Source organism: Ammospiza nelsoni, chromosome 19, assembly GCF_027579445.1.
Source record: "Ammospiza nelsoni isolate bAmmNel1 chromosome 19, bAmmNel1.pri, whole genome shotgun sequence".
NCBI classification, from domain to species: Eukaryota; Metazoa; Chordata; class Aves; order Passeriformes; family Passerellidae; genus Ammospiza; species Ammospiza nelsoni.
Genome location: NC_080651.1, coordinates 3885130 through 3909000, shown reverse-complemented (window position 1 = coordinate 3909000; position 23871 = coordinate 3885130). Strand labels below are relative to the sequence as shown.

The window sequence follows — 23871 nt, the reverse complement described above, 5'->3', positions numbered from 1 at the left end:
AACTGCCTTTATGCTACTCAGTCATCCTCACCCTTCCACACGATTGGAGTTAATCCAGTCGTGTACCTAAAAGGAATCATGTGTTTTCTTAAACCCTTATGGTACTGTGCCTGTGCCATCTGTTTGTTTTTTCCTCAACACAACTTTGTGCAGCAATATGTTGATAAGACTGTTTTTGTTTGTGGTTTTGTTTTGCTTTGGGTTTTTTTGGGGTTTTTTTTAGCCCCCAGGAAGTTGTTGTGGTCATATGGTAGAGCCAGTGTAAAATACAGGTCACTTGGAAGACCCCATTATTGCACTGAAGAACAAATAGTTTAACCAAGTTGCAGCTGCTTCAAACTATTCTGTCAGACTTTTGGCCAAATCCCTTCTGTGCGTGCCTCCAGCTCCCAAAGTTAGATCACATTCTCTTTCCCTGGCTCTCCAATTCATGCGTTTTTATGGTCTTCTTATTGGCACAGCATAAGGAACTTGAGTCTGTAACTCTCCTCTCAGTAATGCCAGCAACCAGTGTAACTCTAAGAGTTTCCTTGTCCAAGTGATGATTAATCAGATTTAACAAGACTGACGCAGCACTCTGCCGAACACGACACTTTGATAAATGTTGCTCTCACAGCAGCTTACACCCAGGGCATTCCAAAGCACTCAGACTGATAGGAATTCTCCTGATGATTTCAAATATGCACCAAATACCAGTACAGAACAAACACAAGGTTTTTTGTGAGCCATCTGCATCAGAATCTTTCTTTCTGAGGAGGAATTTCTCTAACTGCGATTTTCTCAACCCTCAGCTGGGTTGAAGAAGAGCTGAAGAATGTGGCACTGGATTTGTGCTGCTGCTTCCCAGCTCTGCTGGTTGGATTCAGGTCTATGCCAGGAGCACATTCACATAATGGTGATGATATTTATTCTAGCTCATAATTTTCTGCCCTAAGAAAGCAAGCCTGAGTGAGTGGGAGACGTCAGGACAGTGCAAAGAGCAAACTCAGATAGTAATGAAATAAGTAGTATCTGTTTACTCTCAGAGAACCAGGAGACTACCCCAAAATAATAAACTTTGAGTTCAGGCTTTCTTAAAAGATGCTTTTCCTCAATGGCAATCTAGTAATGCTCAATATTTATCCCAGCAGTTGTAAGGCAATATTTAGTCCAACAGTCTTTGTAGGGATAACAGTAGATTGGATTTGAGTGGAAAGGAGATCTACACTCTTCCCTCTCCCCTATCTCAGAAACAACTCACAGTAAAAGAATAATTTTTCTCTTTTGGGTGGTATTTTATTCAATTGCTCAACTTTTTGGTATATTTGGCATAAGAAAAATGACACTGACCTGACTGGCATTTAGCAAACTCTACCTTTACTACATAAGCATGTCAATATTTAATTCCTTAAGTAGCTATTTTACATCAAAGAGTAAAAGAAAAAAAAAAGTAAGGTTTTGTGGGCCATCAAGCTACATTACTGAGTATAAAACAAACCCCCAAAGATTAGACATTCCATTTTGGAAATTAAATTGATAATCAAAAAGTGGTCACTAACCACTTTTCGTCAGACATTTTTAAAGAATTTTCAATACACAGTCATAGACATGTCACAGATCAGAGGCTAAGCACACATTAAAATGTTAGGCATTCCCCATCCTGTTGTTATTAAACAGAGTGGGAATCCACAGATAACTGCTGTAATTTGAGTAAATGTCAAGGTGTCCTGGAAGGTCAGCAAATTTTAACTGTCTCAAAAAGCACAACAATTTTAAAATCCTACCACTGCCAGTGTCAAGTGCCAGTCTTTCTGCTCTCCACTGAACAACTTTTCAGTCACCTCAGCTGTAAAAAAAGTGACAAGAAATGCTAAAGACAGACTAAGAAAAAGAAATTAACCCTAGACTCCAAAAGCCTGCCTAAACAATAGAACAATTTTCATTTGGCAACATTCTTGAATTTAGTGTGGCATCATCTGCACTGGTGCTACGTTGAAATGTGGTTGACAGTAATAAATGACATGAGGGACATAAAATGGCCTATTTCCTTTGATTAATTATCAACCTAAACAGGCATTTTTATCATTCATCATATATTCATCATCATCCCTCTCCCTAGCACTGTTTCTCAATGAAGTCAGAGTCTTGTGGGGACACCCAGAAGGGCTCAATCAATTCATGTGAAGTCAGTCAACAGAAACTGGTACAGTACTAGCAGGGTTAGTGTCACTACTCCAAACACAATTTCAACCACAAATCAGCATAAATGAGGTCAGAATCCACTTAAAATTTCAACAGAGACATCTGTATTGAGTTTAAGTAGTGTAATAAAAACTGGCATAATTTACCCTATTTTGAGTATCAGCTAGCTCCAAGCTGCCCTGCCTTACATAAATCTGCATTAAGAATAATACAAGATTTGGACCTGTGAGCCTCCAGACCCTCAAGGCAGATTTTTTCATTACTTCATATTTTGTCTAGGCAATTATCTCTGTGAAATGCAGTGCATGACCATTCTGATTTGGCAGTGAACTGTGAGTCAGCTGTCTCTGACCTACCAAGAGATTTGTACACACTGAGCAGCATCTCTTTATTTCTACATAATAAATAGTAGAAAATATTTTGAGATATTAGACTGAAAGGTATTGTAAAAGTAGAAAGTAGTGCTTTAACAGCTTATACTTCAGGCTTTGAAGTAAGAACCACAGTCATTCCTAATGGATGAGAACAGACATGTTTTACTTACCTCCTACACAGGCTGGTATCCTTTTATAAAAGGCTAATATAGAAATTTGTTAATACTTTTCCATGCATTAGTAGAGCTGGATGGTCTGTGATCCTCAGTACACAAATTAATCAGCACTTTAGGGGCTAGATGAAGCCCCTAAGTTACATAAGGTCTGCAGTCACATTAACAGTATCCTACAGTAACATGACAAAAATGAGATGAATTTTAGTGTTTGCTCTTTCCTCTAAAAAAGGTATCAAAAAGACCTGTCTGGACTTCATGACAGAAAAGGTTCCCAACCCTTATTCTAAACCACAGTGAACAAGAAGACCGCTCTCCTTACAAGGCTGTGATATCTCTGCTGAGCAGACACAAAAGCTGTCTTGTTAAGGGTTTGATCTTCTTTCTCCTCTACTGCATCTGGTCAAATCCACAATGACTTCAACAGAACATGATCTGAACCCAGATCTGCACCCAACAATTAGGAAGAACCTTATGGTTCCTAGGTCAGATGATCTGTTAGAACTTCAGCTGAGGCTCGTAGCTGGAAGTAGAAGTGCTGGGTAAAAGGAGGGGACTGGCTTTGTTTTATGCTTTCCTTAAGATGGCTGTTTGATATTTTTTCCCTCACCCTGTCACTTACGACTGAGCTTACAGAGAAAGGGCTACTGCTGAGACCCTCAGTGCTGAAGAAAACCCTCAAAGGCTCATTAACCGAAGCCAACCAGCAGTGCCATGAAAGGCCACGTCAGCCAGACTTCCTGGCATACCAAGGTACAAGTATAATGGATTTTTAGCACACAATACAAACTCCCAATATGTTTCAGTTTCACTCCCTGAATGTTTCTGAAGAGGTGGTGTCCCTTTTATTCACATGTGCAAATGAAAGCCAGAGTCAGAGAAAGATTCTCTACCTTTTAGTAGACAATTGATAGCCCCAATGAACATTTTTACAGGATTTAGACATGCAGGTCATTTGATACGTATAGAATATTTCTCCCATTGACCTGTTTCAGCTGTAAATTCTCATCATTTCTCCAAATCAGGCCTTGGAGGAAACAAGGAACACATAATTAGTGAACACTGTCAAAAAATTTGGTTAAAGTATGTTGCCATGCAACACAAATTCTGCAAGAGACAGTGAAAAAATTCTGTTCTCTAGATAAACCTTAAATTCCTTTGTGACTGTCTTTTCCTCTTCCTGCAATCCCTTGCTTTATTCACTGCATCCCATAACCTCTGCATTAAAACAATAATGTGCTCAATCAATGTCTTTTCCCACACAACCTTTGCAATGGAATTTCTAAAGTGTTAAGATAACTTTAGTTGTGAAGATGTACAAATTCCTCACTTGCTTCTTCTCTCATTTTTAAAGAAAACTTGAAAGAAAACCCTTTACCAAATAGCCTGATTTAGTACCTACCAAAGTGATTACAAAATTAGGTCTTTCCAGTCTTTGTCCCTCACCTCACTACTTTCTCAAACTAATTTTCTCCCCTTTTTCTGCTCCACCGTTCTATAGCTTCTCATTTGGGCACAATCTCCTCCACAGCAGGTGTCTGCTCATCTGCCCACCCCAGCACAACTGTCTTCACCCAGCCATTCCTAGTTATAGCAGATCCCAAAATCTAGCCTAAAGCCCTTCATTTGATAAGACGTAGGCTTTGGAACTTATTTTGAGCTTACCAAGGAAATCTGTTTCCCTCAGATGCTGACTCCATTTTTATCACACTCATATATGCAAATCTATGCATGCGTGTGATGTGGTGCGCATCTGTGGGCATAATATTTGCAACCATAATAAATGTGAATCTGATTTATATGAAAGAACAACAGCAGATGAGATCAAGCAACCTGGGAAAAACCCAGATGAGACACGAGTGCTTCCTGTAAGAGTGGGTTACTGAAGAGCTCCTGGGAGTAGCAGAGAGGACATGCCTGGGGAGGTGATTCCCTAGACTGGCAGCTACAGCAATGAAAGGACATTTGAGGAGCACAGACAGAACCAGGGGACACGGGTATGGAGCTGAGCACTGGCTTTTTCAGCTTTTATTCTTCAAAGCTGCTCCACCTCCATTTGTCCCACGCCCTGGATTCAGGTGGAAACAAGTTTGGGAACTGCACCAGTAAGCAGCAAAACGTTGGGAAAAAACCCACAGAAACAGGCAGCAAAGAGAGATCCTTCATTTGAAACCTTCCTGCCATAACAGGTAGAGGTTTAGGAATCTCCCAAGCCACAGCTTCCGCTGCATTAACCTAGGAATAACAGAACAGTAATGCTTACTGCTCTCACCTCTAGGAAGAGACAGTCTCTAGCTAGGACAACTCAGGTGTATATTTAGAAAGATCAGTGGAGCTATGCTGACTTACTGTGCAGAATATCATTTAGGCTGTAGTAGCATCCAAAAGCTCCAATTAGGGGGAGAGTTCCATCCTGTCAGGCACCAGACGAATACCCACAGTCAAGCATGCCCTATTCCAGAGAGACTGGCCAGGCTGCCTTCATATGCTTCTAATTGGGCTCTCCTTGAAATTCATCCTGATTCTGCAACATTTGCAGATTGCAGCTGTTTGTTTACTTCACTGGACTGGAACATGAGAATTACTTTAGTGCATCCCTTGTGGAATGCAGGCCTTGCCAGTAGACTAAAGGATGGAACCCAGGGCCTAATGGTAAATTATAAAACATACCTTCGTCCTCTAGGCTCCAAATACTTGACAGGATCATCAATTTCTTTCTATCATAAATAAAACTGACCTCAGCCCTGTAGGCTCAATAAACAGGACATTCATGTTTCAGACATCTTGAACTGCCTATGGGAAGTTGATAGCTTCATCCAGATCTTTCAGGTGACATTCTGACCTTCCTCTCCTTTTGGGGAGGAAACCATGGAAAGAGAATAAAAAGAAAAGATGACATACATCCATCTTCCTCATTTTTTGTTCTGCCTATGACATGAATTGAAAACAGTCCTTTCTGAAACAGCCTTTTCTAGTGTTTTATTCACTGGGATATTACATGTCATTTTAAACTCCTTATCTAATTGTCTTTAACAATGCACAAATTCTGAACACCTAAATATGACGAGGTCCATAATGTCACTTATAACTAAACAACTCTATGAGAGGGATCATTAAGTTCATCATTGACATCTTTAAAAAAAAAAGCAAAACTGTTTTGAGGCTGATGAAAGAACAAAAGCAAAGTCAAGGTCCCAAGTTCAAATAAATTCTACCCTGTAGACAGCAAGCACAAGATTCTCTTGGGGACAGTGGGAACTAAAATCAACTGTTGCCTTTCTTCAGGAATAGGGATGTTAGGTAAGGCACAAGGAAAGGAGGCCACATAAAACACTTGCAATATTTCAGCCTCAACAGAGCTGTACCTGGGAAGGCTTTCACTGGCAAGCATCTGATTCTGTCAGCTCTTTGTTACATAGCAGATTTTACTCCGCAGCTAAAGACCTTCAAAACAACAAAACCATGGAAAGGAAAAGCAGACTGACTTTTTGGCAGGAAGTCAATGTGCAAATACTAATGAAATAATCTCAGTAAGCAGTCAGACTCTTCAAAGGTCAACAGCAACACAGTGAAGAACTTCAGCATTTAAGTTATTAACAATTCTGTCTTCAAGTATTCTGGCAGCTTCTGCGCTCTAAGTAAAAGGTTTTTAAGAAATGATCAAGATTTGATGACTGAACAGTCAGGGTCTCTACACCTCTATCTCTGTGATTCTTCAGACAAAGAGATTGTCTTGTTCCTATGGGAGCTAACAATCCAATTCCTAACTATTTAGGAGCAGAACCAAAAGCAGTTAGGAAAGTGGACTGTCATCAATGCTCTTTCTCATTTGTTTCTGGTGAAGTACAATATGGAAACCCAATCTCAGTGCTATCTTCCATTACGTGCATTCTCCCTATTAATCTGTATCTCATTCTTTTATCTGTTTCTTCACTCTTCTACTTCAGCCTCCACAACCAAATACTCTTAGTTCCTCAGTAAGGGGGATCCCTCACTGATCTTCCCATGCCCTCCTTCTCTCTTAATGCAGAATACAGGGTTGGGGTGCAAGCAATGACAGACAATGGTGAGGAGAAAATCATGCTCAGGAATGAAAGTCAATCACTTCACACTGCCTAAGTTTTGAAATACCTTAGGTGAAAGTCACTTGCTGCCCCACAGTCCAATTTTGGTAGGGCGAAAGTTAGTGGTGACAACTTCAGTTGTCTGGTTTTACTGGGATCAGAAGCAACACTCCTGGAAGAACTAAGCACAGCTAAAGTATTCCAGTTACTCAGTGGAGCACCTTCAATTCTCATGTTTATTACTTGAAATTATGGAGCACTGATACATTTCTTATATTGCACCTTTAGGAAACAGGATCAATCCTGCTGCGCTCCTGACAAAAACCCTATCACTGGCTTTTCAATAATTAACAATTAATATCAATTAATTCTGTATTAATCCTGCTTAGGGACACAATTTCTATTAACTGTATATGAAGGAACACTTTATTCCACTCTTCACTATCCCACTCTTCATTTTATTGATGCTGGAGACTTAAAAAGATCTCTTTATTTTCTTGTTGCTACTTTAGATGGCTCCTTCATATTGCAAATCTCCCTGAGTGAATTGTGAATTGCCAGGAAAAAATGTGCATATAAGGTAGACAATCCTCTTTTCTATGACTGGAAATTGTACTGGAGAGATTTAGTTTGGTTTAATTGGATTCACTTCAGCATCTTCTAAACAAACAAACTAAATTAATACAAACCAGGCTAACTTCATCCTAGGACTGCATAAACAGTATTTTGTAGGCCTTCATTGAAGCTGGTATTTAAATTAAAATACCTTTTTATTCAGCCTTTGTTTTCAGAACATAAGAAAACAAAAAATCATAAACAACAAATGCAGAATTCTATGAGAGATTACTTGATTTTTACTCCTTGCTGTGCCTAGGTCAAAAAAAGAAGGGTTGTTTTCTTTCTGTAAAAATGGTAGGGGTAGATTTCATTTCCACTTAATGCATTTCAGCTTCCTTATCCCTAACATGGGTCAACTATGAAATGAATGTGAACTAAATCCTAACTCTCCATGAATCATGGAATCAACAATAACTTAACCTTTCTGATCCAGCACTTGACTAAAGAAAATAAAAGCTTCAGAGGAACAAGAAGGGAGCACTAAGTTTCTGGTTATATTGATGTGTTTGGCATTGCCAGTCAGACCCCATTAGTTCCAAACCAGAGCAATCAAGAAGACAAAATGAGAATTCTTATCTTCTAGCTGGGTTTCTGCATCTCTCCCCATCAATTTAGAAACGTATGGAAGGTGAATTCCACACTGGCATGAAGCCCTTTGGACTCAGCAGAGTGAGCCTCTTTGGCAAAGACGCATCCAGGGTGAGACAATGGAACATCTCTCTATTTCACCTCCCAAAGTGTCACAACTGGGGACAGAACAGCAAGAAGAAAGTGACATCAAGGCAAAGGAAAAGCAGCTCAGGTGACAGGGAAATGGCAGTGGGCCACTAAAGGCTACAGATACATAGGTTTTATGTCCAGCAAGAAGTCATTTAGGTTAAAGGAAAGAGCTGTTGACTATGACACTGCCAAAGCACAAATACAGCAAGTATGGAAGAAACACAGACATTTTACTCAATCTGTGAGAACTCGCTTTTGTTCTTTTACCAGTCTCAAAACAGAGTTTTTTTAAAAGATGTCTATGATGAGTTTAATGATCCCTTTCACAGAATTGTTTAGTTCTAAGTGGCAGTATGGATCTCATATCACATTTAGGGGCTCAACATTTCTGCATTGTTGAAGACAATTAGACAAGGTGTTTAAAATAACATGTTAATATCCCAATGAAAAAAGCACTACAAAAGGCTATTTCAGAAAGGGCTGATTTGAGAGCAGATTTACTACTAGTGGCCACCAGGAAAATAGAAATTCATTTCAGATGCAGAAGGAAAAAATGAGGGAGATGGATACACATACCTGGCTAAGTTAGAATCATTTCACCAATGTATTTATAGTCTATAGCAACAGCTCAAAATCCACTGATAGTGAAAACTGCGTAGGAACAGCACAGTAAGTTCCAGGCTTCTAAGCTATCACTACAGTAACATAGTCTGTTTCCCAACATCTTTTGCAGTCCTTGGAGAGGTGTAGATGCAGATTTAATGAGCAATGCCTGCCATCTGTTAATATTGCCTCTAAGAGCAACTGAGAAAAAAAACAGGAATACTAAAAGTGCACAAGATGGCAGAAGCTTAAGAAAAATGGACCATCAATAATTGGGGTTTTCTATGTAGGACTGCTATAGAAACAAATTCCCAGAAATGAGCAGACTACATATTTATTTTGCAAGAGTTACAATATTTAAGTCAGTCTTGAACCTGGATTTAACCAGGCAATAAACATTCAGGTTAACAGAGCTAGTGAGCATATCAGGCTCACCAAAATGCCTGGAAAAATGCCACATCCCAGGACCTGAACCTGCAGGATCCAAACTCTGGGCTCACTACTTTGTTAATGAACTAGAACAGCTTTTTTGAGTTATGCTGATTTACATAAAGTATTGCCTATACAAAAAAGTAAGACAGTATTTCCTTTTAGCTGATAGGACAAAACCTTCATTTTCTTCATCCAGTCATATACATTTCAGTCTTATATTATTTATTTCTTCTTCCTCAAGAAAGCTTGCCAGAAATTCGTTTAAGTGCTTTGGGTTTACTTCCACAGTCCCAGGTTTATTTGAACACACTATTAAATCTGTAGGGAAAAACATACACAACAGGAGGTCCATAGCTTGCATGGTGAGGTATCTTTGGCCTACTTTATCACAAAGCTTTGTGACAAGAACAGATGTAAAAGCGCCTTGCAGTCCTTAATCAAGACATACTATTAACTGAGATAACCAGAAGGCAAAAGAATAAGCCAAGTCACCAGGGTTCAGAAACAGAGATGGTTGCAGGAGATAAAGGGTTTATTTTAATCCTAGGAATTCCCTGGCAGAGTTTAAGTCAATTATAATGTTAAAGGCATATTACCTTGCTGTATGCTAGTATAAAGATGTAGAATACACTCGTAGTAATTTAATAATAATAAAATTTTACTAAATACTGACCATTTGAATCACAAATGCATTATTTTTCAGTGATTTTAATGGGTTATTAATTTATGCAAGCTACAAAGAGACATTACTTCCATTTTCCAGACAGATTATTCCAAGTACAGCTAAAACACAAAACTATAGTGTTTCATAACTTCTGCAGAGAAAACAAAGGCAAAAAAACCCCTACTGGTGAAGTACAATATGGTGGTGGTGACAACCACCCCTGTTAATGGCAGACAGACTGAAGGGACATAGGGGCTGTTTTAACAGCTAGGGAGAGTTGTACCACAAAGTAAATCCAACATTTAATTTCTGTACCTCTTATTTTAGTTTCTACTAATGCCAGCTCATATCCAAACAATGTAACATTTCGTCCACATTTATTAGAAATGTAAATTAGTAAGAGAAACACTCTTACTATGCTATAGAATAGGGGAAATAAAAAAGCATAAAGTTCACTTCCATTCAAGAATAGCCAACATCAGTCTCAAAGAGCAATAAATAATAAGATACTGCTAACACCAAACATGAAGAAAGACAGTTAAAACTGTTACAAATCCATATCTCTCAGTTACTTAACAATCTATAGGTTCAGTCAATTTAAAAGATCTAGGAACAGAGGCTTAGTGGATTAGTAACAACAGACCATTAATCTCTGCAGCCTCAATTTTAATCCAGCAATAACCAAAGTGATTGAAAATCATTCTGGCACGTGACTAGTAAAGCTCCTGAGCATGGTCCTCTCCCACACCTTCATCCCCACTGCAGAGGTCACGGCACCTTTCTAATGGGACTATTTACCAAGGGACCTCTGCTTCATGTTTAACTAAACTCTAGGCCAACATTTATGGCAGAGTAATTCCTCTGCACACTATCTCCCTGAATTAACAGCTGATTTCTAAGATTTTATTTTGCATTTCATTTCAGCCTACATTAGCAAAGTTTTCTTTCTTTCCTGGAAAAATATACAACACAAAATTGTCGAAAACAAATACTCTTTTTCCACATAAGAGTTTAAATAAATATGTAGGAATTGATGACTGTCGTCCTAGGCAAATGCCAGGAGATTATCTCTGTACAGTTTATATAATATCAGCTAAAGTTACATCCAAAAAAACTTGTGTTTTAAAAATAATGCACTAGTATTACATCATATACTCTGGTTTTAAATATAAGAATGCTTTATTCCAAAGATGTTAACTTCTGGAGTATTCAAAGACTAGAATCAATTATTGAATGATCAGTAATGTGACAATATTAAGCAATACAGACACGTTTCATCATTTAGTCCTCCACAACAGTTATCAGGATATCAGTAAAGAAGCCATTGAAAGAGACATCTTGCAAAAAGGGTTTAAATTCAGCTGTTGCTACCTGTGGCCTGAAATCTAAGCCACAGGTTCGTTTTCAGGAGCATTAAAAGAAAGATGCTGACTACCTTGTAGTCGGAAACACTCTTTTATTACTGCAAAGTGAATAAATATTTAAAAACATAAAAACACAGCAGACACAGAAGGTCCCAGTTACACAGAGCAGGGAACTAAAAAGGGGAGAGTTCTGAGAGTTATGCTGCTGTTTGTGAAGCATTAAGTAGCACCAAAGTAGGACAAAGGCTGGAGGAGAGAAAGGAGAAAGTCTGCAAGCTCTGTCCCCTTTGGTATATATAATCCAAATACATAAATATGACGTAAATGTATTGCAGAGACGTCCAGCTGTTTTTATAAACAGTACAAAACTTTTTTGTGTATGGTAGAAATTGATTCATAATACTCTAAATGAGCCCTATCTCATTTAAAACATGAGGAACTTTTCTGCTGACACAGGCTGAACATGCCACCAGCAGTGGAGAGGACAGGTTTGCCTTGCTTGGTCCCAGACAGAGGAACGGATCCTCAAGGATTTTACAATTTTCCCCCCAAACAGTTTTCGCTCAGTCTGACTAAACTCTGCTTATCTAATCTAAACTCTGCCAGCTGCTTGCACAGAACCAGCATGAGGTGTCCCAAACATTCCTGTAGGTACCCCTGGTCCACAAGTGAGTTCCCATTCCATTGAATGTCCTCTTATATTAGGACTTGAGATCAAATCAAGAGAAAATTAAAATCTGTGCTGGGAAGAAAGTGGAACTTTCTTACTTAAGCACTGCATATTACAATTCACCTCTTGTAATTTCACTTTTTAGTCTTCTGGTTTGTGTTTACTATTGTGGAAAATGGTGTCTCTTTCTTTCAGGACATCCATACACTGAGAATTAACAAAATACAATCCAGTTTATATGAATTCTGATTGTACAGTTTCACTTGCTGTGTCCATCACCCTAGAAAAGCCTGCATCTTTGCTTTAGCACATAAAGAACTGAGATTATTTTACACAGATAAAAGCCTATTTTCTATACAACTGTATAATTTAAAGAGAGATTATGAAAATTTTTGCTCATTTTAGCTAGGCTTTTCCTAAGATTTTGTATTATTCATGTATGAGACCACTGCTGCTCCTTGCTTCAGCAAAGCACTTCAGCACATCCTTAATCTAAGTTGTCTTACATAGTTACATGTTAAGACTCAGATTCAGCAGAACACTTAAGCATATCTTTTAAGTTTTTCATTTTGCTGAATCTGGCTGTTATGTATCAGAATAAAATGTAAAGAGGATGATTCATTTTTTAGCTTTTATACTTATGCTACCTAATAAAATAAATCATATTATTTATTACTGTATTTTTCATCCTGTTTCACAGTGTGCTAAATACCTATGACTCTAGAGCAAAGGCACAATTACAGACTGGCAAAGATGGATTGTTAACAATTTGAAGAGAGTGCTAGGAAGGACTACTGAAGATAAAAAATTATGCATCTGCAGATAACTTGAAATTCCAGTTGGAATTACTGCCACACAGTACCCTCAGGATTGTCTGGGCAAGCAAAAGGAGACTGTGGAGTCCTTATAGATTACTTTGTTTTCTAGCAGGTACAAAAAACAGTATGACAATAAGATAATGCTTATAAATATGAATGTGAAAAAAAAATATCCCAAAACACCACATATCCAGGTGATTATAATGCAAAATAAAAAATGGGAGGAGTTAGACACGATAGGCAAAATGCCCTGGGGTGAGGTTTCACCCTCAAAACAAATTCACGTATCCAAGGATTCCAGCAGTACAGAAAGGAACCTGTTGGGCTGCTGAGACCTAATTTCAGAGAGAAAATTTAGGACCACAATCTCTGGTGCCCTTTACTGTGTGTTGTCACCTACACCCACACTGAGGGGATGTGAAACACGAGGCAGCAAAGTGCTGCACTTGGAGGAACCCACTCGTTACTCACAGCCCAAACAGGGCCAGAAAAGACCAACGGAGTGAATCTCAGTAATTTAAACAGAATTTAAATAACACACATTTATGAAGGAACCTTGTCTGGATCTGAATTTTTCCTTAATATCATGCTAACTCCTGGAAAGCAATTTTATTCTAATTTATTTAATTCTTGTGTATGCCATAATTGTATCTCACAATAACTTCACTGCATGCATGATGAGGATAAAAACCACCTTGTAGGGGAAAGGCAAAGACAGAAGGAGGATCCAGCCCATGAGGGGACACACTAGGGCCCTTATGTGACCCTGAACTGTGTATTCCCTGCAAACTGCTCCAAGTTCTGACACCAAAACTCTTTTAAAATTGTTTTAAACTGAAATGTAATGCAAACCTCTTTCATTCACACCTTTCATTCTTAGAAAAACCAAGAAAAGCAGTCCCATTCAGAGAACTCTCCTGTCAGTAAGTGTTTACACACAACCCAGAAGTAGCATTAAGACCAGCATAAGGTCAGTTAAACTCCTTTTCTTTCCAGCAGTGGGGACAATCATAAGGTCACTCAAACACCTTTCCTTTCCATAACTGCCACTTCCCACGTGGGAAACAGGAGCCTCAACTCCAAGGCATGTGGCATTCCACTGATGTAGAAACGAAGAGCTTGTTCTGCATAAAATTTCACTCCCAGGAACACTACTGAAGTACTGTGATCCTCTTTTAGCAGCAAGTATAAATTTTCACCACCACTTTTTTCCCCGAGGTTTCCTTTCTCTGCCACGATGCCAAATGAAAGTCAATGCTTTTTCTAGCAGCCCAAGAATGTCAAATTGCCAAACAAACTTCAGCTGTGGCAGCAGGAACCCTTCCTGACCTGCTCTCTGAAGTACCCAAACACCATCCTACTGGGAATGGTAGGGTTTGCTGGAGGACGTAGCCACTTCAACATCACTCCAAACACTTGTTTTCCATGGTCACACGTACAAAAGACCCTTCACTGGCACTCATCATCTTTTTCTTTTAGCATTAATAATCCATAGGAGTCCTGCTGGCAAAGCAAAAAATCCTCTTAGGATTATTCCTGAAGCAGAACAGGGCTGTATAGTAGTTAACAGCAGGAAGGAACTCAAATTGGAAACAACCCACAAAAATGACAAGAGGATGATTTTTCAGAAACCACGTTTCCCTCTAAATTCATCTACTCAAATGCTATTTCCAAAACATAGAGATGTCAACACATTTAGAGGGTGGAAAAAAAAGGATAACGTTGCTTAGCTGCCTCCTCCATGCATGTGCTTAGAAGCTGCTTTGGTTGACTCAGTGCACGATTCTTTCCATTCCATACTTAAAGCTTGACCAAGTTAAGGACTAATGATAAAGGGAGGGAAAAAGACTGTATGCTTATTTTAGTATTTTTCTAAAAAGCACATCCTAATTATTTGTGACTTACAGCTGCTGTGGTATTTTTCTGGCAACAATATCAGAAAAGTTAAAAACTGTGGGGCATTTAAATGTAATGCTGTTTTTACTACAGAAATACAAATGTTACAGATTCATGAATTCAAAACAGAAATGCTTCCATCGGGAAACATACATCTGACAAGGAAAGTATTTCTTTAGTTCTGACCGCTGATTTCAGAATGCAGTGTATGTGGAAACTGATCAACTTCCATTTTCCAAGATGAGTAAAAGTAAATTAATATTTTAGGGCTGTGATCTGAAAGGCTTTACCTAGGAGTCTACAGGAGGACAGACACCTGCCATCTAAAGCTTTTCTCACTGTTCACAGTTCAATTTTTGCAATTTTTAAGGCCCAAATCTCAGTAGCACTAAAGCCCTTTATAACATTTTTGGGAGTTGCAAGGACTATTAGGGTGGATGTACATATAGGTTACCTTTACCTCAACTGTCACCTGCTAAGCACTACATGACAAATTCTGCCATATTGGCAAATTGGAAGTTTGCACTTAACAACATCCATGTGCATGAATGTGGCACTACATCACCAAAAAGGCACTACCATGTTTCAGCCCTCTATTTTCATGACAATAATAGCTTGCTATGTTACCTCCAAGAAATTCCAGTAAAAGACCCTTGGCAGCTTTTAAACTATCAATGGTTAAAACCAACAATAAAATACTCTAGAACTTTGAATTCAACAGTAAATAAGTTTGGCTGTAAAGCCTCCCCTCTCTCAAATGCCAGATTATTATCCTTTGAAAAAAATTGTTTCCTATTTATTTACAAATAATGTTTCAATTCATTTACCATAGTGCAATTTTTTTTTGCTAACTGTACCTCCTAATTGCATTACAATGGAAATGCAGTCCCATTGTACAGTGTTGCCTCTAAACCAGTCAATTACAATTTGATCCCTATTTCCTATTCCTCCCAACATGGTGTGCAGAAAAGATAAAAATAAGACAGGAGAAAAATAACACTTATGCCAGTATTTCAGTATTGTCCATAACTGACTGTCATCTAGTTTTGTCTGCTGCTTGAGCTGGTAATGAGATAGTGATGGAAGAGTTTTATACAGTTCTCTGTTAACAGCCCAGATGAGCCAATCATCCTCTTCAGTCTTTGCCATGTTAAGTTTAGTCACAAACAATCAGCAATGATGAAAACAGCAACTCTCTCCTCAGCTGAATTACCACCTTTCAACCAAGTAAGAAAGTGATACTTTGACCACTAACAACAGAGAAAAAAACCAATCTTCTAGAAAGAGCAGGAATTCCTTGTTCGCTCTTATGCAAGGAATATTCAAAATGCAAATGGAAACCCATTTCAATCCTGGCTATATTTAAAATCTAGCTGTTGTAGAACTAAAAACATAAAACTTTCCAAAAATGTCTAGGGCAAAACTTCTTGATAGCCTCAGCTGCATTTTAAAGAGCACCCTTAAACTGAGAGCACTTCATTTGAGTGGGGTTTGATTCCTTATTTTAATAATTTTATCTTGGAGGCTTGATATCTAGTTCAATTGGATTGCAATGAGGCAATTCGACAAAGTGAAGAGGTTTGAAAACTGGGTATCTACACCACTGAGATTTGGAAAAGAATAGCAGCAATAACCAGTTTCTTTCCACCAGTTTATTGGATGGAAAATAGCTCAGCCTAATATGCACAAAAACTATTCATAAACATTCCCTTCTACTACCTTAACATAAGCTAAAATTATGTGTGTTGTTCCAGCACTTTAGTGCCTATCTGGTCATGCTCTAGTTGTAAAACTAACAATAAAATTAAAAAAAAAAATACAAGATACGCACAAAAAAAAGGTAAAAGCAGACATTTACAGAAGACTACAAAGGCTATTTTCATAGAATTTTCAAGCAGAAACGTCTTCACACCTTTTGAGAAAGTGGAAAAGAAAATCACCAAAGTGAGAAAGCATTCCAGAGCTGAGGAACTGAGAGTGTCTGGATCCAACCTATGGTCCCTCCATTCTGTGAACGTGAGCAGACTGAATCCATGTGGATTTTCAGTAACATCAACAAACTCCAGGCAGACATGAAGGTTTGCCCACAGACATGAGGCTCTGGAGATGGTATTAAAGCAGGAAAAAAATACTGTAATGGGTAAAGTTCTTAGTTACCAGAAACCCTCTACATGTTACACCTTCCTTTATGCCTAGTTCCCACTTTTATATGTGAGTGTGTATATTTATATGTATGTGCTATATTCCCTCCCCTAGGATATTACATATCTTTCTTTAAAAAGTGATAGAAGAAGCTATTTCTGTGACACTAGTTGAGGATAACTAACATTGTTTTAACATTTTTGTCCTAACGTAATGAACCATTCACTGTTCTAATGTTGGACATTAGAGCTTTGATATTCTTCTGGTCTGCAAGAATACTTCTGTCTGAATTATCTCAGGTTGTGAAGGCAAGTTATCAGACTTTACAGACCGTGATTCCACAGGTAATTCCAGCCCTGGCATAATTTAGAGTTCATGCAGGGCATCTCTGTTATGCCAAATAAGAGCTCAGAGACTGCAGAAGCTCCAAGACAGAAAATGAAGTGCGAACGTGCTCCAAATCCACCTCCAGTCCTCAGTGCCAGGAGATGCCATTTCAGATGCTCAATACATACTGGAATTCCTGGATAGATGAAGGTTTTTTTACACCATCTCAGTTGTTTACCATACATGCATGATTTATGGCTCTTGTACGCTGCCCAACAGGCCACAGAAGGTGCATCACAGAAGGGATTTGGCCCCATGTGCCTTGACAGCATGGCAAAGGATGAAAATACCTCCAAATAACAAGACAGCTTTCATCCATATTAGTTCCCAGAAGCCAAACCAAGAAGAGGTAGTATATCAATTCATAGGAAGGCACAAATATGTTGACCACGTAGGTTTTAGAAATAATTTTGTTGATATATTAACAGAAAATGCACATGGAAATCTTCTTAATAACTTCACACAACTTCATTTTCTTATTTAACCAAGAATCCTGCAAAGTTTTGAAAACAACTTCCTAGCCTTTTTTTCTTGAAATTGATTACTAGCATTTAAATTCACAAAAAACCTTCCTTATGGCTCATACAAATTATTGTGTGAGCAAAGGTGACAGCCACCTGAGAACACTGATGCTAGTTCATACTTGGTGATATTATTACTCAGGAAGGAAATTCTGGACATCATACAACTCCTATCTTCTTTGTATGTAAACAGTGTAATTTGTGCCAGCAGTATCTGCATCTTCAAAGGAACAACATCTAGCGAGGGCTTACTCCAGCGTTCTGTCCACAGGACATCTTCACTACCTTTGCTCTGGGCTCCTTCTATGCTGAACAATATCATTAAAAGGACAAAACCTCAAAAGTTAAAAAAAATAATACAAATAATGACTATTTTTCCCAGAAACTACAATTGAAAGGACTAAATATGACTTTGAAGGAAAGCAAGGGCTTTCATTTCTGTCTAAAGGACAGAAATGGTTTTTGTGGTCCTCCAGCCTGTTGGTATTTCGCATTTGCATCTGCACAAGGAAACTAGATTCTCTTTTCAAACAAGCAATTCCATGTAGCAAAAGCCTTAATTCAGTATGCCAAGAAAATAAAAATATTGTTCCCAAAGTTCACAGATAAATTATTTCCCAAACACATGGAAGAGCCAGTAATAAAATAATAAAAAAATAAAATTTCTAAATCTCAGCATAATTTCTTCCAAAACAATCAATCTCTCATATGCACAAGTAACTGACTCATTAAAAAAATTAAGTATAAAATATTTTGAAAATATATATACCTCTTTTTAATAGATTACATTACTTTCCATATACTAAGTCTCCAATAATTTATGAATGTAAGACACCAAAGAGTCAACTGTATACCTTCATCATTACCTATTTTAAATAAGAAACACAGCACAAGTGCTACATTCAGCATAATTTATACTTAAATGTTATATAAATACACAGCAAAAGAGATAACACTGAAGCTGTGTTTAATAAGTTTTATTAATAATGATTAAAGAACTTAACAGTGTTCAATTCAGTGAATGACATTATCCCCTTGAAGAGCAGCCCCTAATAGGCCCTAATCCAAATAACCACTGGAATTAGCAGGAGGAAGATCACAGGTTTAAACAGACACTGAATCAAGCACTTGCTAATGCTCAGGAAAGATCCACGCACAGCAGACCTGTCTTGAGTATTCACTGCTGAAACAATTGAATGAATAAGAAAGGAAAAAAAAAAAAAAGAAAATACTGCCACACTCCTTAATTCACATTCCAGTAATTCAGTAATTTGCAGCACTAGTGCTCAACTAGTAGGTTTTTAAAGTAACACGTTGAATGAATGACCAGTGCTGAAGTGCCAAAATACAATCGGCAATCCTGTGCTGAGGCAATCCCTTAACAGGCTTCATGACATCTCCTACTTGCACTGTTATCCAGACATTCCAGCTAGATAATTTGCTACAAAACCCAGTGTAAAAAGGATGGCAGAGGCAACATACAGAGCATTAGTGCCACTCAGATATCTACAGATCTTAATCCTTTTTACTAAGACGACAGATAGCGAGGAATCCTGAAAAAAAAAACCAAAATCCCCAGGAAAAAGAAAGAAAGAAAACAAGACTGAAGCATGTATACATCCTCTGTGTGGTCAAAATTATCTGAAACCACAGCCTTTAACCATGTGGCAGAAGCATCCCACCACTCACTCATTCCCTTTACTCCCTCCAAAACAAAAAAAAAAAAAAAAAGGAAGAAAAAAGAGAAAAAGGAACAAAAAAAAGAGGAAAAGCAAGCAAACACGGTGTGAGTGTGTACAGTATCAGGTATTAGTGCTAGAGGGAGATGGAGAGCGATGGGAGCCCCTGCAGGACTGATGCCACTGGTTCAGAAGCCCGGGCTCCCCTGCCTGAACAGGGAAGGAGGGCGGGAGCTCAAGGAACGCTGACAGCTAACTGCATGGCACAAGCATCTGCACAGACCGGGACAGCTTCTTTCTGTCTCGGGATATTACTGTCACAATGGCCAAGAGAGCACTGAGCTGCAGTTTGCTATTCGCACCGTGGTACTTTAAAAAGTACCCGATCTGAGGAGCACTGGACAGGTGGCACATCCCACTGAACTAAATAGATAAGTGTGAGATTTCAGCGACAAGAGGCAGCAGGTTTTGCTGTTCTAACAAGAGAGAGAGAGAATTTTTCCGATGGCACCAATGGGCACCCGTGGAAGGTCAGCCTGGGGTGCTGGCAGTGTCACCCGCGTGCCTAGTGGCAGATGGTGCCAGTCTGCAGGGATAAAAGGAAGGCTGACGCACACTGTGGGCTGACAGCGATGTTATTTGCTCAGGAATAAAGGAGCTTTGGGGCAGGTGCAGGCTGGACAAATTAACAGGGATGCTGAGCCCCCAGCGTTGATGTGTGCCCAGCCCGGGGGCTCGAGGGGTGGATAAACTGGCAGGTGCTGCCAGGGGGCTGCGGCAGGGACACAGCCCAGGCCGATCTCTGCATGGTCCCAGGAGAGCTTTGGAGCTGCCTCTCCTTAGGGACATCCAGGCTGAACACTGAGATGGCCACCAGCACCCCGGATCTCCCTCCGGCAGCGTCTTGCTTGTGCTGCTTGTGTTCCCATTTCTGGACTTACGCAATGGCTAGAGGGCAGAGGCAGCCTGTGGGAAGTGGGGCAGTGGGAGATGCAGGCAGCCTGCACACCCGGGGGGGGCTCCCCGAAGTGTCCCGAACTAGAAAACTGGCCACCTCACCACGCCTGCCTCCCACAATGTAATTATTCCAGCATGACCGACATGACAAATTAACAAGGGCTTTTGCAGTCAAAGAGAGTGTTTTCCCCGAGAATAAATTGTTCAAATCCTTTATGCTAGACAACTAGCCATGCCTATTCATTAATTGGACAACCTCTGGTGACAACTGAAATGACCTTACCTTCTACATATTGAAGGGAGAGCAATCTTTGCAAGCTTAAAATAAAGCTGTAAATCCCAGCCAGCACAGAGGCTCCCTGAATGGGACTTTTTTTTTTAAGAAAAAAAAAATTCACAGCACAGACACACTAAAGCTCATTTTAAAAGCAGAGACACCTTACTGTTACCCTTTGCAGACCCTGAATCGTGGCACCAGAACTTGACAACTCCATCAACAAACCACAAGCCCTTCAGGATCTGCACATCAGCCAAGCTTCAGAACTTCAAGAGATATGAAATTCTGGGATTACGGCAATGCTGCAAATAATTACCACGATCAGGTACACTGGAATTATAAGCATCTTCTTTATCAGTACACCGTATTGTCTACTGCAACCAATGAATGATAATTAAGACACACGTATTGGAATGATGTGGGAGAGGGAAGTGATGAGAGTCGATTTCTGTCACAACCCACTCACAGTACATCATCCATGGATTTTTCAACTACAGTTTTAACCTGGGTTTAACTGTTCCTCTTGCCCCTTAATAAGGGGACACTTGGGAACCCTGTACGGCATCTCCCCCCCGCTCCCTTGCCCTTTCTGTGCTTGCCGCATACCTGAAATGCAGACGATGAAATTCGCTTGCAGAAGAAAAAGCACCTCCCAAACAATTTCCATCCTCCGATTCTCATGCCAAGTGCATCCCTCGGCGAAAAAAAATAACAAAGATCAATATCGCAGTTTGAACGATCCCAGCAAATTTCCTTTCGGACTTGCAGACTGTATTCCCCAGATGTGCTGACAACACATGTCCGAGCTCTCTCTCCGCACGGCTCAAGCGAGATCCCTTCCCTTTCTTCGCCCTCCAAAAAAGATCACGAAGCCAACTGCCAACACCGGGCTCTTCCTCCTCGAGCGAGAAAAAATTCCACCAGATTTCCCAACACGACATAGACAACAAACCCCGACCGATCCGATATCCGGAGAGTCTCTCTATTCCAGGGGCGGCCAGGCGCAAATTAACCCCAAAACTCTGCAGGTCTCAGCGGAGCAGTGCCGGCATGCCGGGCAAGGAAGCGGCGGAGGGAGGGGGGGATTCCCCTCCTGTTGCTGCTGCTGCTGCTACAGAATGAGCGGAAAGAGATTAATACCGGCGGCAAGCCCCGCCATCCCCGCCGCGCTCGGAGCGCGCAGCCCCGGCTCCGGCCCCGCCGCAATCCCGGCGCGCCGCGGCGGCTCCGCCGAGCGACTGCAGGGGTCGGGCTTGCCCCGCGCACCGAGCGCCCTGCCCCGGGATGCACCCCCGCAGCCCCCCGCGAGTGAGAACGGTGCTGGATGGCAGCGGAGGAGGGGTGTGTGTGTGTGTGTGTGTGTGTGTGTGTGTGCGCGTGTGTCCCAATGCGAACGGCACCAAGCGCGGAGTCCGCATCAAGCGCGGCTTGTGCGCATCGCCCGGCTTGGCTGAGGACGCCAGTATTTTAAAACTTATTTAAACAAGAAGGAAAAGACATTCAGACCCAAACTTCTGTCAGGTTGGTGGCGGAAGGGCGCCGGGAGGCTCTAAGCGAGAGTTAGCGAAGTGCCTGCGCTGCAGTGCATATCTGATAGCATTCCCCGGGTACATCAGTTCTGCATAGCTTCCCCTCCCTCCCCCGGCCACAAAAAAAAAAAGAAAAAAAAAAAAAAAAAAAAAGAAGAGCAGCTCCGGTTTGGGGGCAGTCGTTCACTTACTTACCCCCAGATATCCTCCCGGTTATTATCTCTCCCAGCTCACCGGACGTGCCGCTCCAGCCTGCAGTTCCAAAAACAAATCGAGGTCAAGCCGCGAGTCGCCGGCTGCCACCGCCTACCTCCACCTCAGCTGTCGGGAGGTACCATAGCTGCTCGGAGCTCCCCCTGCTCCGCGGAGCACAGCTACTCCGCCATGTCCCCGGGCTGCAGCCGGCGCTGCGGGGGCCGCGGGCGGCAGCGGCGGGCACGGCGGGGCTGGGGCGGCGGCGCGCACGGGCGCGGGCTGGGGGCGCGCTCCGCCGCGGGGGCGGCGCTTGCGCGGGCGGCGGCGGCGGGGCCGCTCTGCGCCGGGAGCGGGCCGGCCGGAGCGGGGCCGCTCGGAGGGGCACGCCCGACCGACCGACCGACCTGCCGCGGGCTCGCCGGGCTGTCTGCTGCATTCCAGAGGATGTTGCTCACTTGTGTTTAAATGTGCGGCCGATTTGATTTTGCTCTGCTGGGAAAAAAAAAAATAAAAATATTAAAAAGAGGCGCACCTAGCGCGGGGAAAGCCTGGTTTCCTGGCTGCGGATGGGGAAACGGGCACAGCCAGGCAGCGCCGGCACAGGCAGGGGCCGTGGGCTGTCCCGGGCCGCGCCGCCCGCCGGGATGGCTCGGGCTGCCGTGGAACAAGGGAGGGAACAGGGGCTCGGGGCAGGTGTGAGCAGGTGCGACCGCTTCCACTGCGGATGCCTTCGATGATCAGAGGAAAGTGGGAGGGAGAAAGATGCTTTGGGTAGCAAACTGATCTCCCGGCTCCTGGAAGGTGTGCGGAGGTCATATTACACACCCTCCAGGGGGGGATGCATGCAGAATAGGTTGGGAACAGATTGGTTTGTAAACAGTTCTCAAACCTGGCCATACTTGGGGCAAACAAGAGCATACTTGTAAAATGCACCTTTGTGTGGATTCTAGCAAAAGGAGGATGCCTGGATCTCTGAATGGGGAAGGAAACCATCTTGAAGAGAAGAAACCACAGCGCTACGTTATTCCCATAGTCTCTGAGAAATGTGTGGAACTCCCAGGTTTCAAATATACCTGATGGTATTTAATTGTGGCAGATCAAGAAATCCTTGAGTGCTTCAGAGCAGATGGATGAGTCAAAATCATCACTGTTTTGAAAGGAAGAATTAGACTGCAGGCACTCAATAGTCAGTGTGATGCTTGTGTTTATTTTGCTGGTTTCCAGGGTAGTGCAAGTGCTCTTTGCACTGCAGCAGTGTCTGCTGATGTTTACTCCATCTCTTCTTATGGCTTGCAAAGAGATTCAGGATTCTGTCAAATTAATTGCTATTATCTGCCCGCTGAGAACAGTGAGGCTGGACATGAGGCATTGTCATTCAAGGTTTATGGACAAGAATTCTCATATATATTGATGGGGCTGTACAGCAGGAGGAAATCCTTTCCCTGACAGGTTTGCAGAATGCTGAGTTTCATTTTAATACTTAAGTATTCTATGCAATTCTCTTCTTTAGGCCTTATTAAAAATGAGATTAATATCTCCTCTTCTGGGATTATAGAAGGTATGAGTAGCACTATCTATCTCTAGTCTAGATGTATGTAAGCACACCT

General features: G+C 41.1%; 1 protein-coding gene across 2 annotated transcripts in view; it reads right to left on the bottom strand.

Moving 5' to 3' along the window:
- CA10 (carbonic anhydrase 10) overlaps positions 1-22420 on the bottom strand; it is a 155239-nt gene extending 132819 nt beyond the window's left edge. Inside the window, exons 1-3 of one of the 2 annotated variants that reach the window (XM_059485752.1) lie at positions 22405-22420; positions 22265-22321; positions 21147-21651 (exon numbers count right to left, since the gene is read on the bottom strand). In XM_059485752.1, coding sequence (XP_059341735.1) covers positions 21147-21207 — 61 coding nt within the window. In that variant the 5' untranslated portion in view covers positions 21208-21651; positions 22265-22321; positions 22405-22420. The other variant, XM_059485751.1, reaches the window with a different exon arrangement.
- Between the last annotated feature and the right edge of the window lie 1451 nt (positions 22421-23871).